General features: G+C 38.9%; 1 protein-coding gene across 5 annotated transcripts in view; it reads right to left on the reverse strand.

The window, feature by feature from the left end:
• The window catches only part of HIPK3 (homeodomain interacting protein kinase 3), a 96042-nt gene that overhangs the window by 51854 nt on the left and 25250 nt on the right, over positions 1-18938 (reverse strand). For 4 of the 5 annotated variants that reach the window (XM_033207102.1, XM_033207099.1, XM_033207100.1 and 1 more), the window contains exon 2: positions 11392-12490. In XM_033207102.1, the coding sequence (XP_033062993.1) occupies positions 11392-12488 (1097 nt within the window). In that variant the 5' untranslated portion in view covers positions 12489-12490. Of the gene's footprint in view, positions 1-11391; positions 12493-18938 lie in introns of those variants that run through there. The other variant, XM_033207101.1, reaches the window with a different exon arrangement.

Here is an 18938-nt window from a genome sequence, read left to right on the forward strand (position 1 = left end):
GCAACACAGACTCCATCTCAAAACAAACAAAAAATAAGGAGCAATTCGTCAATTTTTCAAGTTTAATTGTGAGATTGTAGCAAGTCAGTTCCATCTTTAGGCTCCACTTCTAATTCTACTAACAGTTCTCTTGCTGTTTCCACCACATCTGCGGTTACTTCCTCCACTGAAGTCTTGAACCCCTCAAAGTCATCCATGAGGGTTGGAATCAACTTCTTCCAAATTCCTGTTAATGCTGCCATGAATCATGAATGCTCTTAATGGCATCTACAATAATAAATCCTTTCCAGAAGGTTTTCAACTTACTTTGCCCAGATGCACCGGAGGAATTACTATCTATAGCAGCTATGGCCTTACCAAACATATTTCTTAAAGAATGAGACTTGAAAGTCAAAATGACTCCCTGATGCATGCATGGGCTGCAGAATGAATGCTGTGTTAGCAAGCATGAAAACATTATTCTCCCTATATATCCCCATCAGAGCTCTTGGGTGACCAGGTGCCTTGTTAATAAGCAGTAATAAATATTTTGAAATCTTTCTGTCTGAGCAGTAGGTCTCAACAGTAAGCTTAAAATATTCAGTAAACTGTGCTGTAAACAGATATGCTCTAATCCAGGCTTTAGTATTCCATTTCTAGAACACAGGCAGAGTCAAGGCAGAGTCGATTTAGCGTAATTCTAAAGGGCTCTGGGATTTTCAGAATGGTAAATGAGCATTGGCTGTAACTTAAAGTCACCAGCTGCATTATCCCAACAAAAAAGTTAGCCTGTTCTGGCTGGGTGCAGTGGCTCGCACCTGTAACATCAGCACTTTGGGAGGCCAAGGAGGGAGGATCAATTGAGGTCAGGAGTTCAAGACCAGCCCAGCCAACATGGTGAAACCCTGTCTCCACTAAAATATAAAAATTAGCTGGGCATGGTGGTGTGCCCCTGTAATCCCAGCTACTTGGGAGGCTGAGGCAGGAGAATCGCTTGAACCTGGCAGGTAGAGGTTGCAATGAGCCAAGATAACACCACTGCACTCCAGCCTGAGCGACGGAGCAAGACTCCATCTCAAGATTTAAAAAAAAAAAAAAAAAAAGGTAGCCTGTTCTTTGAAGTTCTGAAGCCAGGCATTGACTTCTCTCTAGCTATGAAAGTCCTAGATGGTATGTTCTTACAATACAAAGCTGTTTCATCCACTTTAAAAATCTGTTGTGTAGTGTAGCCACCTTCATCAATGATCTCAGCTACATCTTCTGCATCAGCACTTGCACTTCTATGTTATGGAGTGGCTTGTTTCCTTAAACCTCATGAATCAACCTCTGCTACTTTCCATCTTTTCTTCTACAGCTTCCTCACCTTTCTCCACTTCCACAGAATTGAAGAGAGGGCATGGCTCTGGCTTAGAGTTTGGCTTAAGGTAATGTTGTGACTAATTTGATCACTTATCCAGACCACAAAAATCTCTTCCAGCCGGCACGGTGGCTCACATCTGTATCCCAGCACTCTGGGAAGCCAAGGCAGGCGGATTACCTGAGGTCAGGAGTTCAAGACCAGCCTGGCCAACATGGCAAAGTCCCATCTCTACTAAAAATACAAAAATTAGCCAGGCGTAGTGGTGCGCACCTGTAATCCCAGCCACTCGGGAGGCTGAGGCAGGAGAATTGCTCCAACCCAGGAGGCAGAAGTTGCAGTGAGCCAAGATTGGGCCACTGCACTCCGGCCTGGGCGACAGAGTGAGAGACTCCATCCAAAAAAAAAAAAATTCTCTTCCATATCAGCAATAACACTGTTTTGCTTTTTCACCATTTACTACTTACTGGAGTAACACTTTTATTTTCCTTCAGGAACTTTTCCTTTGTATTCACCACTTGACTGGCACAATAGACCTAGCTTTCAGCCTGCCTTGGCTTTCCACATGCCTTCCTCACTAAGCTTAATTATTTCCAGCTTTTGATTTAAAGCGAAAGACATGAGATCTTCCTTTCTCTAAGAACACTGAGAGGCCACTTCAGGGTTATTAATTGGCCTAACTTCAATATTGTTGTGTCTCAGGTAATAGGGAGGACAGAGGAGAAGGAGAGACCAAGGATCAGCTGGTTGTTACAGCAGTCGGAGCTGACACATTTATTTATTACATTCACCATTTCACACGGGCGCAGTTTGTGGTGTCCCAAAACAATTATAATAGTAACATCAAAGACCACTGATCAAAGATCATTGTAACAAATATAATAATAAAGTTTGAAATATCATTAATTACCAAAAAGTGACATAAAACGAGCACATGCTGTTGAGAAAATAGCACCAACAGACCTGACGCAAGGTTGCCACAAACCTTCAATTTGTAAAAAGCATGTATATGTGAAATGCAATAAAGCAAAACACGAAAGCAAGGTATGCCTCTATATTTTCTAACTTTGCCACTCAAAAGGTCTAAAAGAAGTAATATCCTAGTACCAATGAGCACACCTGGCCTGTGCCCAGGTCCTGTTTTCCAAAAGCCATTCTCCAGTAAAAGGAACAAGTGCTCCTTAGAGCTCCAATCCAAGGGCTCGACAGAAAAAGCACAAGGTAAGTCAGAATATCTGTGGTGCCAGAAAGTAAACCCTGAAGGAAGGATTGGGACATACCACAGGGACACTGGAGTAAGCCTAAAGAAAGATGCTCTCTCTGAACCATCTGGGATAATTTTGCTGAACAAAACAAAGAATGACGAGTGATATTTACAACCCATTGAATTAAACAAAAATCTATGAGTCCACACTTAAAGAAAGGAAGGGAGGGGAAAAAAGCTCTTACTTGTGGAAGAATGCCTAATAGAGGAACTACAGAATTAGAAAATCATTTGGCAAACCTCAGTTGTTTAAGGCCAAACTCATCAACAATGCTCAAATTGGTCAGTGAATATAAGATGAGAAATAGTATACATGAATAGTCTCAAAGTATCTCTCCACAAGATATTGTACTTGTTAGTTACAAAGAAAAAAAATGGTAACTTTATAGTGAGAAAAACCTGGCAGTTACATCACCTCGACCAAGTGATCAAAGTTGCCTTACCAATAATGGGACAAATTGACATCCTGCGCCTCTCAATCTGTGTGGACACAACAGCAGTTCTGTAAAGTTCCTGCCAAAAGCGCAAAACCTGAATCCAATCGTGAGAAAACATCAGCCATAAGCAAACTGAAGAACAGTCTACAAAATAACTGGCCAGTACGCTTCAAAAGCATCAGAGGCATGAAGGCAAAGAAAGACATAAGGAGCTGCTGCAGCTGTCCGGCCTTAAACAGAGTGCTATGTGAACAAGGTTCTGCACAGGTGTGCTGACTCCGACCAAAGGCGGCGCCTACGCCCTAAGGTTTCATAACGACGCAACATAAGCTCGAATTCACATTTCATTGCGAGGCTTTCACAGCCAACCAATCATGCAAACAATACTCAACACAGAGGCAGAAGAAAAGGGGGCTGTGAGGAACCAAGCACAACCCTTGGCTAGGGAGACCAACATGCAAACAGATGAGCCGAACGGTCCCGAAGTCCTTCGGACGTCCTGGGTGGGGATGGGGTGGAGTTGTGGGGGTAGTGGCTGCTTCTCTCCGGGTGGCAGCAGATGCCAAAATCGGGAGAAAGCTTCAGAGCTCTCCTGGGCGCAGCCTCTAAAAGCGTCTCGAGCAAGGCCTGGTCCGGCACATTTTATGATCCTCCCAAATGGGTCTATTCTCATTATCTCAGCCACCTTTCACTTTCTATGTGTTGGTTTCAGGTCTCAGGTGGTACCCGGTGAGGGCAAGTGTTGTCACAGCAGTCCATTCTCCCAAATGGGTCTATTCTCATTATCTCAGTCACCTTTTGCTTTCTATGGGTTCGCGTCAGGTCTCAGGTGCTACTCGGTCAGGGCAGGTGTTGTCACAGCAGTCCATTATATATGTTTATCGCTGGGGGGAGTGGGGGTGACTTTGCTGTGAGCTCAATGCTACTTGATATGAGTGACCCCATTTTGAGACATCAGAATCACATCATTATGATATATCACCAGATTAGAGGACACTAATGAGACAGGACAAATAATGTAACATGTGATGAAGGACTGAATTCTGAGCAAGAAAAAAAGGTCCATTAGTGGGACAGTTGGCAAAATCTAAATAAAGTCAGTAAATTAGCTAACAGTATTGAGTTGCTTTTAATTTCATTAAAACCAAATTGCTATTGAATAGTTTAAATACAGGCCCAGCACGCTTGCTCATGACTGCAGTCCCAGCTACTCAGGAGTATGAGGCAGAAGGATTGCTTGCGCCCAGGAGTTTGACGCTGCAGTGAGCTATGACTGCACCACAGCACTCCAGCCTGGGCCACAAAGCAATACCCTGTCTTAAAAAAAAAAAAAAAAAAAAATAGTTTAAACAGTTCATCAAATCAATAATACTGAACTGATGTTAACGGATGAGATTTTGATAACTGTACTGAAGTTATGCAAGAGAATGTCCTTATGTTTAGGAAATGTACACTGAAGCATTTACAGGTAAAGCAGCTTCATATCAAACTCTGTAGGAAAAGGTAGGTGGGTGGGTAGGTGAGTGTGGGCGTGTGGGTGTGTAAAGAGAGAATGACTGATGAAACTAGGGTGGTCAAATACTAACATTTGAAACATTGGGGAATCTGGATGAAGGATAACAGGAATCCTTCGTACTATTTTTACAACTTTTTTGTATGCCTAAATTTACTTATTGTGTATGTTGTAGATAATTTCAACATAAAAATTAAAGAAAAAAGGAACCAAAAAAGTTTGAGCTCCTCTTGTCCTCTCTCCTTGCTCCAACTACTTTTTTTTTTTTTTGAGAGGGAATCTCGCTCTGTTGCCCAGGCTGGAGTGCAATGGCGCGATCCCGGTTCACTGCAACCTCCGCCTCCCGGGTTCAAGTGATTCTCCTGCCTCAGCTTCCCTTGCCACCACGCCCGGCCAATTTTTGCATTTTTAGTAGAGATGGGGTTTTACCATGCTAGCCAGACTGGACTCAAACTCCCAATCTCAGGTGATCCGCCTATCTTGGCCTCCCAAAGTGCTGGGATTACAGGTGTGAGCCATGGCACTCAGCCTCTCCAACTACTTTTTTTTTTGTTCTTTGTCTACCCATTAGATTGCAAATACCATAAAAGCAGAGACTCGTTTTGTTCTCCTCCTGTACAAGCAGCACCAAGCACCACACTTTACATTTTAGAGGCACTAAATATTTTGATATTTAACCTTGGACCATATTACAGTTTCTATTCACATATCTTTTCACTGACACAATTTTAATATATTCTACTGCTGAATGTATACATAAAATGTGATATATATCTATACAATAGTTTATTGTTGACAATAAAAAGAAGTATTGATACATCCTACAACATGGATGAACCTTGAAAACATTACGTTAAGTGAAAAAAAGAAGCCAATTAAAAAGGACCATCTATTGTATGGTTACATGTATATGACACGTCCAGAATAGATGATCTACACCGGCAGCAAGTAGATTAGTATTTGCTTAGGGCTGGGGGTGATGGGCAGAGTGGGGATCAATGGCTAAAACGCACAGGGGCTTTTTTTGAGGGTAATGTAAATTTTCTAAAATTGTGTCAGGTGAGAAATAATTTGGCCAAAAGAATTTTTAACTTAAAATTTTAATTGATTGTGCTGATGGCACAACTATAAATATACTAAAAGCCATTAAATTATACACTTTAAATGAATGAATTTCAATGTATGTAAATTATATCTCAATAAAGCTGTTTTTAAAAACAAAAACAAAACAAAAAAACTTAAGAGCTCTGCTAGAATTTTTAATAGTAGGCCTGATATATGTAGTCATCTGTGTCTATGTAAAGTCTTTTATATAGTAAAGTACTATACATTTGCAGCCACAGGTATGACATTGAAAACCACTTCATTTGGCTGGGCGCAGTGACTCATGCCTATAATCCTTTGGGAAGCCGAGGTGGGTGGATCACGAGGTCAGGAGATAGAGACTATCCTGGTTAACACGGTGAAACCCCGTCTCTACTAAAAATACAAAAAAATTAGCTGGGCGTGGTGGCAGGGGCCTGTAGTCCCAGCTACTCAGGAGGCTGAGGCAGGAGAATGGTGTGAACCCGGGAGGCAGAGCTTGCAGTGAGCCGAGATTGCGCCACTGCACTCCAGCCTGGGTAACAGAGCGAGACTCTGTCTCAAAAAAAAGAAAACCATTTCATTTTAGAATTTCCTAATCTTCTATTAAAACTAAACTCAACTGACAACCTTGTATTTGTCTAATAAAGATTCCCAAACAACTACTTTATGATATACAAAAGAAATTACCAACAATTTCATCCCAATGCTGAGCTTTTTTTAGGTTAAGAGTGGCTTAGTGAGAGAAAATGCTTAAGAACAGTCAACTCTAGCTCCTTCTCTGCTCTGCTCTCAAGGGTCATTCTGGGGTCATCTCTCCCCTAGAAGTCTTCCCTGCCCCTCAGATCAGGCTAAGTGCGCTCCTTTGGGTTCATATATCACCCTGCACACATCTCTCCACCCTGGCATTTCTCGAAGCAAACTGTTTTTCCCCTCCATTAAATGATGAAATTAATCAAATAAATTAATGAACATATATAAATCACCTTTGTATTCTTAGCACCTAGCACCCAAAAAGACCTAACAAAAGTTGTAAAGTTAAACTTATAGTGTGAATTTGAACCTGTTTGACTTATGTAAGTCCCAGTTTTCTCCTTATCAAAGAGTAATGCCACCCAGTAACTAACTCATAGAGAAGTGAGAAACAAACTAGAAAATATAAGGAAAGGCACTTTGAAAAAATGATGCATTATACATACACAGTGTTTCATTATAAAGAACCCTATGTAAAATATTAGTTATTATTTTATGGGTCTTCCTGTGTAGCTTAATTTTGTTACAGAAACTTTGATACTTCTGGATCTAAGAAGGCATGAGAGGTAAGGATGCCATGAAAGAATAAATATGTCTAAATTAACTGTTTATCATTACATACCTTTTTGTTAACTATTACATGCAAAAGAGCATTTTTTAAAACTCAATAGCAATTAAAGGTAAATTACTCAGTAGAGTAGCAAAGACTATAACTGCTACAGAGGTTATTTTTACAGCCCACTTTCCTGTCTCTGTGTTCTGAAATGACTCAGAATCACAGGCTAAAATTCTATATTAAAAAAAAAAAAAAGAAAAACAAATTCATGACCTGAATGTTGCCACCACACCTCATAAATACAGCACCTTCTGCGGCTAAAGCCTTTTATGCATTTAAGAGCCCTACGTGTTCTTGACAGAAACCATATTCAAGTAGCTGAATTTAGAACATGCTGACCTTAAGCAAATCAATGCCCTTAGCATGTACTTCTGGCTTGTATCACTGCAAGAGTTAGACAGCCTCACCATCTATAGTAGTCAACAATTTCTGGCCACTGTCCCCTGTCTATTTTAAGATATCCCTACTACACTTCTGTGTTGTACAAAGAAATAGAATAACACATAAACCTGTGTTTAAACACAAATAGTTTACCTCAGAAATCAGGATATGTGCATTCCTACTGTGCTTTGCTCAAAAATATTTAATTTGGTTAGTTTCCACTTCCTGCTTTCATTTATGAAATAAAAAATATTTTAACAAAAATTGAAAAATCAAGTATAAGACACTTTAGCTTACTGCCTAATCAGATTTGTAAGTAATGTAGTCATCAACTAGGCCAGAATTGTCAGGGTCCCAAATAAAGTACAAACAAACACTTAAACAGAGTAATGGTATCTGCCATTTTCTTGCAAAATTACACTAGATATTAAAACAGTACATCATTAAGGACTACAATATATTTTCACCCATATACCTTAATATTTACTAAGTCTGCAAACACTTGGATCTAAATGACATAAAATCTATTTTTAGTTTTTTATCCAGGTAACATCAACCAAAATGCCTTCACCAGTCTTTGTTTACAAATAAGAGCCTTTTGTTTTTCACTCTAAACCCAGAGCCTGTAATTTAGCATCGCAACTGTATAGCTTCTGAACATCGGGTAAATTATTTACCTGAAATTTATATATAAACACAAATTAGAAACTACTAAACTATTTAGTAATTACTCATAGATTTTCTTCATTCCTAATACAAAGGCTAGTATTTGTGCAAAGGCCTAATGCTAGAAACCAGTATCATAAAATATTTAGCATTTTAGATTGCTTTTTAAGGGATTTCCTTTATTCCCTTGAAAGATTTGGTAAACCAATAGACATTCTCAAGTATTTAAAAAAAAAAAAAAAAAAAAAGACTTTTTTTTTACTCTAGTGGAAAAGATTTCAAATAAAGAAAATGAGGCAATTCTGATATGCAGAATAATGCAGGACCCAAATGAAGTGAAGTCATTTACTAGCAAGTGAACTAAATATAGAGCCCAAGCAGCTGAAGCCTGGGAGTTTATATAATATGCTAGCTCACTACTAAAAACTCTCAAAACAGAATCCATAGAGTACCAAGGGAAAGAAAAAAACAAAAACTACTATTCTTCTAATACTGTTAAATAAGATTTTACAGTTTTTTTCCAGAAAAAAGCTAATCTCGTATATTGAAAAAAATATTTTGGGGAGCAGAGATATCTAGTAAATCTAATTATGTGATACTAAGCAAGAGCTACTACCCTGCAACAACAGCAAATTTAAAATTCTAAATGATCTAAGAAGTTTTAATGGTATCTAGCACTCTACTACCAAAACCATACAATCAAGAATATACTAAGATAGATAGCCAAAAGAATGAAAGTCTATCAAAGAGATATCTACAATCCAGTGTTTACTGCAGCACTATTCACAATAGGCAAGATTTGGAATGAACCTAAGTGTCCATCAACAAATGAATGGATGAAGAAAATGTGGTATATATATACACAATGGATACAAAGAATGAGATCCTGTCGATTGCAACAACTTGGATGGAACTAAAGGGCATTATACTACCTGAAATAAGCCAGGCACAGAAAGACAAAACTTCACAATGTTCTCACTCATATGTGGGAGCTAAAAATTAAAACAATTGAACTCATGGAGATAGAGAGTAGAATGACGGTTACCAGAGTCTAGGAAGGGTAGTAGATGGGGGCCGGGAGTAGGGATGGTTAACGGGTACAAATATATAGTTAGAATGAACAATATGTAGTATTCGATAGCACACCAGAGTGACCATAGTCAACAATAATTTATTGTACATTTAAAAATAAGTAAAGGAGTCTAACTGGAATGTTTGTAACACAAAGAAATGACAAATGCTTGAAGGAATGGATAGTCCATTTACCCTGATGTGATTATGATGCACTGCATGCCTATATCAAAATATCTCATATACCCCATAAATATATATATCTACTATGGACCCATAAAAATAAAAATAATGTTTTAAAAAAGAATATACTAAAGGTATACCAGGCTGTTATTTCTAATTCCTAATACATACTTTATTTTTTTTTAAGAGGATCTCACTCTATCACTCAGGCTGGAGTGCAGTGGCATTATCATAGCTCACTGCAGCCTCTAACACCTGGGCTCAAGGGATCCTCCTACGTCAGCCTCTTGAATAGCTAAGACTACAGGTATTTCCCATCATTCCTGGCTCATTATTTTTTTCTTTTTTTGGAGAGGCAGGGTTTTGCTCTGTTGCCCAGGCTGATCTTAAACTCTTGGCCTAAAGTGATCCTCCCACTTCCCAAAGTGCTAGGACTACAGGTGTGAGCCACTAAGCCCAGCTCTAACACATATTTTAATAAGCTTTACTAACACTAAGTGACATAAATGGGCAATTCCTTCTGATAACCTACTAGTAGGGCATATATTTAGAGTTGATTTGTGTAGGAGCTAATTAATTTCTCCTTTATTTTGTACTGGGCACTATAGCATATACTTGCAAGAAGGGTAATCAGGTACAGTGCAAAGGCAAATGCAGTATCAGAAAATACCCCTTGTTGGGTCTAAATTTATATCCCCCATGTTCTAAGCATTTCTAACAATAAACTGCATGCATGACCAATACTGGCAGATCCTGTATTTGTCTATATTTTATAGCAGGTCCATCATGTTGGAGCTCATAGGGCTGTAGCATATACCAATAACAAATTCATTCAGGCTTATATGAAAATAATTAATGCTCAAAGTTATCAAACCATGAATTCAAAGCCATTTTACACTCCAGAATGAGTTTTCAGTATTCTCAATCTTGGTAATCACTAGTTAGCCCCTCATACTATCTATTGTACGTCAGGCTAGTGTTACATTGTAGCACGTTATCAATACTTTACATGGGTATTATTTTCTTCTTTAACTTCCCCCCAGAACCAAGACCAAAATAGCATTACCCATAGCATATATGTGGACAGAACATAATAAAACTGGTTATGATCAGGTGACCTGAAGAGTCACGGGAAGGAAAAGAAATATATTTGTGTTTTGTTTTGTTTTTTGAGATGGAGTTTCACTCTTGTGGCCCAGGCTGGAGTGCAATGGTGCGATCTCAGCTCACTGCATCCTCCACCTCCTGGGTTCCAGTGATTCTCCTGCCTCAGCCTCCCAAGTTGCTGGGATTACAGATGCCCACCACCACGCCCACCTAATTTGTGTTATTTTTAGTAGAGATGGGAGTTTCGCCATGTTGGCCAGGCTGGTCTTGAACTCCTGACCTCAGGTGATCCACCTGCCTCGGCCTCCCCAAGTGCTGGGATTACAGGCATGAGCCAACGCACCCGGCTTTATATCTGAATCTTAAAATCATTATCAGAATAATTTTCTGAATTCTTACACAGGTTGAGCATCTCAAATCCAAAAATCTGAAACTTTTTGGGCACTGACATGACACTTAAAGCTTAACTAGTTGACAGTGCAAATATTCCAAAATCCAGAAAAATCTGAAATCGAAAACACTTCTGGCCCCAAGAGTTTCAGATAAGGGCTACTCAAACCTGTATATAATTTTTCTAAATGTTCAGTTACATACGATTATGTCTTTAATAAACTATTTCTCTCAAGTACTGAAATGCCCAATGATATACACAAAAATTACTGTAAACACTTTCCAACATTTAAAGACCTCTGTTTGATCATTATTAATCACCTATCATTCCTTCAAGTCTTCCATTAAAAATAAAAATAACCAGATGTCTTTGGCATAGAACTTTGCAGTGGAGATTTCTATCCTGCTTGGGTAGATTTTTATGTCTTGATTTTTTAAATCTCTTTAAAACAAACCTAAATTGATCTTCTCTTGATTTCCTTTTTAAACTGAAGCAATCTCTTTTACCACAAACACACACAAAATTATTTCATTTGGCAGAAATTTAACATTTATTAATAAACAACCAAAAAGTATGGAGTTGTTACCTACCTGTAGTACCGAGATTGTAGATACGTTGAACAAACAGTCTTTGATACATGACTGGCCGACCCAAAGTCTATTACTTTAACCCTGTAAGGCTGCCGAACAGGATCCACCAACATAATATTCTCTGGCTTGAGATCAGCATGAATTAAACCAAGACTTTTCAATTTTTTCAGTGCAGTGGTCACTTGTTGAAGAATGGGCCGAATCACTTTTAGTGGCAGGGGACTAAATTTATTTTGTTTCAGAAAGTCATACAAGTTTTGTTCCAGCATCTCAAAAACTAAACAAGTATGGTTACGGTGCTGAAAGCATTCATAAGCTCGTACAAAGTTATATTCATCAGCATTTTCAGTACTGAGCCTTGCTAATATGCTCACTTCTATTTGACCTTGACGAGCATAAGAAGGATGATTTTTCAAAATTTTGATTGCTACAATTTCATTTGTCCCTCTTTTCCAGCATTTAACTACCTGGCCAAACGTGCCTCGACCAAGAAAATCAAGGACTTCATAAGTATTTTTCATGGAGCATAAGACTTCATGCTGCACTAACTGATAGTCACCTTCTCCAGTGGTACAATTCTGTTTTGATCCTGTGGTAGTTGTCACAACTGTCACTGGATTTCCCATGTTGGTTTGCAACATTGCAGGAAGTATGGACAATTCATCGACAATCTGCATTGCGCTGCTATGATTATCCAACTCCTCACTCTTGCGCTTCAAACCACATCGCTGGGGGCCTTCTAGGAAATGCAATCTGTTTCGCCACGCCCCAATCTGAGGTGCCTGCACTTGAGCTTGCTGCACCTGAGCTGTTATGACCTTTGTAGCACCTGCAGTGTTTTTCAAAACAACAGCACTTGTCTGCAATGAAAAGTTGTGTCCTCGAGGTCTATTAAATGGTATCTTTGTCTGAAAAGCACTACCCTTAGTGGGAGGATGAGAATTTCCAAAGTTTCTACCATTCACATAGGTCCGTGGATAGTTTCTTTCCTGGAATATACAACTACTTGGCTCTACTTTGAGTTTCTTCACACTACAAAAGGCACTTGACTGAGTTTGATAAACATATGGTGGGTAGACCAAGACTTGTGAGGCCATACCTGCAAAAAAAAAAAAAAAAAGGAAGAAGAAATATTAATGTCAACAATTTTTTTTTCAATTTTAAATCTCAGGAAGAAAACTCTTAAGGGTTAAATTCACAATTTGTAAAACAGTAATGAATTTCCACTAAGACGATTTTTTCCCTTGGAGAAGATAACTGTCTTTTTAATATCTCCATTTCAGTTAATTGATGCTTCAGATATTCTGAGTATTGCATAAAAAGTCTAAGAATAAAGAATCAAGTGCATTTAATTACTTAACAAATATTTACTGAGAAGCTGAAATGGCCAATATGCCCTAGAAACGGTGCCAACCTTTTCCCTCAAAAGAAAAGTACAGATCCCTGTAATCCTAGCACTTTGAGAGGCTGAGGCAGTTAGATCACTTGAGGTCAGGAGTTCGAGACCAGCCTGGCCAACATGGTGAAGAAACCCCAACTCTACTAATAATACAAAAATTAGCTGGGCGTGGTGGTACATGCCTGGGGTCCCAGCTACTTGGGAGGCTGAGGCAGGAGAATCGCTTGAACCCGGGAGGCAGAGGTTGCAGTGAGCCGAGATTGCACCACTGCACTTCAGCCTATGAAACAGAGCAAAACTCTGCCTCAAAAAAAAAGTACAGATCCTTTAACTGTACACATTTGACAAAAGTAAAACACTCTATTACCAAATTAAAATGTATGAACCAATGACAAGAAAAGAAAATATGCATTACATAAACATAGTTTATAGGCATATTTCTTAAACCTAAAGCCCAAGAATTGCCTCAGGAGGAAAAAAAATCTATGTCTGCTTTAACTATACATATAATATATATTATATGTGTGTGTATATATATGTATATATGATATATAATAAATATAATAAATATATCATATATACATATAGTACATATGATATATATTATATGTATATACAATATGTTTATAATATATGTACATATGTATATGTGTGTATATTATATGTGTATATGTGTATATATTATAACATATGTATATATTATATATTATATGTCTCAAAAAAATATGTATTTTTTGAGACAGAGTTTCGCTCTTGTCGCCCAGGCTACAGTGCAATGGTACAATCTCAGCTCACTGTAACCTTGGCCTCTTGGGTTCAAGCGATTCTCCTGCCTTAGCCTCCCGAGTAAATGTGATTATAGGCATGCGCCACCACGCCTACTTTTTTTATTTTTAGTAGAGATGGAGTTTCACTATGTTGGCCAGGCTGGTCTTGAACTCCTTATCTCAGGTGACCCACCTGCGTCGGCCTCCCAAAGTGCTAGGATTATAGGCGTGAGCCACCATGCCCCACCTATGGCAGTGATTTTAAATAAAATTAGGGTGCCCATTTCATGAATAGCTGATCCTACATTCTATTTACTAAATATATTATCCTTTGATCTTAAAAAGCATTATATTACAAAGACAAGTTAATGACTTTCTATCCAGTTATATTCATGTTCCCATTCTTCTCAATTTGAACTTTATTATATGGATATTCCTTTAAACGTCCTCCAAATAATATTGGAAAATATTTGAAATTTTCAAAGCATATTTTCAAATCAAATTTCAAATCATATTTGAAAAACAGATTTAAAATCATTCTAAAGTTCTCAAGGACTAAATGACATTCTATTTATTTTATGCCTGCATCCAAAAAGGATGTGATTTACTGAAGGTGAAATAGCCAACATTCTTACCACACAACCATTAAGTCATTATTTGATTCAGATATAACACAGATACGAAAGAGGATTCAGTTTTATTCTGGCATACTTAATTCTCCCCTATGACCTTATTTTACCAACTTAGAATTTATAAAATATGAAATCCACCTAGCAACTGCTGACCTATCTATAGGAACTTAAAACATATATACACATAAGAATGAATCCTCAGTACCATAGCTAGAAAAACTGATAATTACACAGGTGTTAGATCTGCCTTCCATCTACTTGGTCTGCCACAACAACATATAATAAACGTGTACGTCAAAACCACCATTTGATAGAATCATCACTTTAAGTAATACTCCATGTTTTCTACCTGTACAAAATTATCTTGGTAATTTTCCTAATGGTAAAATCCTAATACAAATGAACAAGTGTAAAAATAAGCTGAGAAACCAGATACAGGAACTTTGCATTATGTTCTCTTAGTGCTTTTCTGCACATCTACCCTTTCTTCTTTTAACAAGGTCTCACCTAGGCTGCAGCGCAGTGGCACAATCATAGCTCACTGCAGCCTCCAACTCCTGGCCTAAAGTGATCCTCTCATCTTAGGCTCCCAAAATGCTGGGATTACAGGCATAAGCCACTGCACCCAGATTCACATCTACTATTGAACACTTTAAAAACTCTTTTAGATTTCAATCAAAGTAAAATAATATATCCTTGCTGAAGCCTTTCCAGAAACATATAAACTCACCCTCCAGGCAGGGGTGAGCATTCAGTGCTCTCACAGTAGTTCCTAAATTCTTCTCATTTTGCGATTACATTTCATTATATTTAATTGTCAGTGTATATATCTGTCTTTCACACTAGATCTAAAGCAAAGTGCCAAGGATATAGAGTTGGTGTTCAATAAATGTTGGTTCGTTGGTTGGTTGAAATATCTTCATTTTCTACAATTTAAAAATCTGTATTATATTAACTATGTGGTCTCCTACTCTTGTAACAAATCACAAACATCAGTTCTTTAACTCAGAATCCACAGATTACCATCACAATCTGTAATATCTGTATTAAAAATAAGAGCAACTACCTACTGAGCACTTACTATGCAACAGTTTACCACTTTATTTACAATATTTTATCTAATCATAGCAATATCTTTCCAATTTGCTTTTAAGAAAACTAAAGTTGGCCAGGCGCAGTGGCTCATGCCTGTAATCTCAGCACTTTGGGAGGTCGAGGTGGGCAGATCACGAGGTCAGGTGTTCGACACCAGCCTGGCCAACGTGGTGAAGCCCCATCTCTACTAAAAATACAAAAATCAGCCAGGTGTGGTGGTGCACACACACAATCCTAGCTACTGGAGAGGCTGAGGCACAAGAATCGCTTGAACCCAGGAGCAGAGGTTGCAGTGAGCCAAGATCGTGCCACTGCACTCCAGCCTGGGCAACAGAGCGAGGCTCCATTTCCAAAAGAAAAAAGAAAAAAAAAGAAAACTGAAGTTTACCAAGACTAGGTAACTGGCCCATAGTCAATAGCTAAGGTATGGTAAAAGGAACAAGTAAATGCATGGCCTTTCAGATAAAAGGTGTAAATTTATACCTCCTTCAGCTTTCCTGTGCACAATCTACCACATTCCTAATTTGACTTGACCTTAATAAATCTGCTACAAAACCTTACTAGACAAATTAAGACTTGATGTTCATTCTGTAAGAGAAAATCATAAATTGAAATTCTGGAGTTCCGCCAGGCGCAGTGGCTCATGCCTGTAATCTGAGCACTTTGGGAGTCCAAGGCGGGCGGATCACAAGGTCAGGAGATCAAGACTATCCTGGCTAACACAGTGAAACCCCGTCTCCACTAAAAACACAAAAAATTAGCCGGGCGTGGTGGTGGGCACCTGTAGTCCCAGCTACTCAGGAGGCTGAGGCAGGAGAACGGCGTGAACCCAGGAGGCAGAGGCTGCAATGAGCTGAGATCACACCACTGCACTCCAGCCTGGGTGACAGAGCGAGATTCTGTCTCAAAAAAAAAAAAGAAATTCTGGAGTTCCAAACCATCTCATTGGCATCTACTGACATTTATTCCATACCTTTACTCAGAAGAGATCTTGAAACTCCATCAATTGATCGTTCTTTTAATGAAGAAAAACCACACTGAAAACTGCTAAATGTATCAAACTCATCCATTAAGGCACTTTTGTGAGGTTTCCAATCTTATCTGCAATAGTTTTTCTAAGAGACTAGGTCTCACTGTATTGCCCACTCTGGTCTTGAACTCCTGTTCTCAAATAATCCTCATACCTCAGCCTCCCAAGTAATCTCAAATAGATTATAGGTTCGAGCCACTGCACCCTGCTCGATAATTTAACATTGCCATGATTCTCCTAACTTACAAACCACTTCTGTAACCCATACCCCCATACCCATAGACCCAGAAAAAGAGATGATTAAATTCACAGATAATTTTTTTTTTTTGAGCCAGTCTCGCTCTGTTGCCCAGGTTGGAGTACAGTGGCGTGATCACGGCTCACTGCAACCTCCACCTTCCAAGTTCAAGCAATTCTCCTGCCTCAGCCTCCCGAGTAGCTGGGATTACAGGCACCCGCCACCACGCCTGGCTAATTTTTCTATTTTTAGTAGAGACAGGGTTTCGTCATGTTGGCCAGGTTGGTCTCAAACTCCTGGCCTCAAGTAATCCACCCACCTCGGCCTCCCAAAGTGCTGAGATTACAGGCATGAGCCACTGCACCCAGCCCAATTTTTTTCTTTTTTTTTTTTTTGAGACAGAGTCTTTGTTGCCCAGACTAAAGTACAATGGCACAAACATGGCTCGCTGCAGCTTCGAACTCCTGAGCTCAAATGATCCTCCCACCTCAGCCATCCAAGTAGCTGAGACCACAGATATGTGCTACTATGCCCAGCTAATTTTTAAATTTTGTAGAGATGGGGTCTTGCCATATTGCCCAGGCTGGTCTCGAACTCCTGGGTTCAAGCAATTCTCCTTCTGACTTGGCCTCCCAAAGTGCTGGAATTACAGACATAAGCCACTGAGCTCGGCCAACAGATACATTTTAAAACAGCTATTATATACTTGTGGATTTAAAGGAAAGCATGAACATAAATAGGAGAGACACGAAAAATATAGAAGAACACTGTACACCATACATACACAGATAGTGGGAAGGCAATCTGGCAGTATTTAACAAAATTGCAAATGAACATACCCTCTGACCTAGAAATGTTGGCAACTCAGACACTGTACAAGAATATTCACTGCAGCACTGTGTAAAGCAAACTAATACTGTAAATAACCTACATATCCATCAAAAGGTACTAAACAGACCTTGACACATGGACCAATTTAAAAAGAATGAAGACAATTTATTTGCCTTGTTATTGACCTGATTCTGAAGATAATACTGCTACCTGAAAAAAAGCAAGATTTCAAAAAATGTGTACTTTACAACAGATATTACCATATGTGTTGAGGAATTATATGCATATATTTGCATATGCACTGAATATCTATAGATACATAAAGAAACTGAGGGTTTCTTTGCCTTGGTGAAGAGTAACAATACTGGGATCAATGAAAATAATTACTTTTCACTGTGCATCCTTTACTACATACATGTATCACCTGTTCAAAGAAAGTTTTTTAATCATCTGTGGAACCTATTAAAACATATATATTTAAAAATAAAATAATCTGGGATTTGCTTTGAAATAATATAGAAGAGGAAAAAGTGGATGGGGATATGGATAAAATGAAATGAGTCATAAACTGTTATTTATAGAAGCTTGATGATGGGTATATTGGGGTTCATTATGCTATCCTGTCTACTTTTGAATACGTTTATATTTTTCCTTAATAAAAAGTTAAGTAAGGGCCAAGCATAGTGGCTCACACCTATAATCCCAGCACTTTGGGACACCAAGGCAGGTGGATCATTTGAGGTTGGAGTTCGAGACGAGCCTGACCAACATAGTGAAACCCTGACTCTACTAAAAACACAAAACTTAGCCAGTTGTGGTGGCACACACCTGTAATCCCAGCTACTCATGAGGCTGAGGCAGGAGAATCGCTTGAACCCAGGAGGTGGAGGTTACAGTGAGCCGAGATCGTGTCACTGCACTCCAGCCTAGGCAACAGAGCAAGACTCTGCCTTAAAAAAAAAAAAGGATAAATAAGTAAATATATACATAAAACTCTAATCAGAAAGATTTTGATTCAGTAGTCTGTGATAAGGTCCAGGCATCTGAAAGTGTACAAGCTCCCAGGGTCATGTAGAGTCATGCTAAAATCTGAGAACCAATGACCTCGTCCGTACAAAAACCACAGGCAAACTCAAGTCCTACCAAATTAGGGCCCCCAAGTCTGAAAAAACAGGATGAGTGCCAGGGAATCAGATCAATGCACACCACTCTAGGCTAATTCATGCCGTGTTAAATTGTGGAAACAGCTGATAAATGACATAGAGAAATTTTTTAAACTGCTGCAATTTCTGGATCCTGCCGTTGCTAGCTTTTCTTTCCCAACACGCCAAGCTGGAAGGCAATCAATCAACCTAAGGCTCCAACCAGGACCGACTACACCAAACTTAGACAAAGTGTTATTATCCCCCACCAGCCAATTCTCAACCACTGTGCTCTGTGAACCCATCTCAAAAGGCACTTTAGAAAATAAACACAGATAGAAATACCAAGCAATTTATAGTTCATCAGAAGGCATAGGTGGTGGTGCTGGAGACAAGTATAAAAGACCATAAGA

The sequence above is a fragment of the Trachypithecus francoisi genome, unplaced genomic scaffold, assembly GCF_009764315.1.
Source record: "Trachypithecus francoisi isolate TF-2019V2 unplaced genomic scaffold, Tfra_2.0 Lachesis_group8, whole genome shotgun sequence".
Classification (NCBI taxonomy): domain Eukaryota; kingdom Metazoa; phylum Chordata; class Mammalia; order Primates; family Cercopithecidae; genus Trachypithecus; species Trachypithecus francoisi.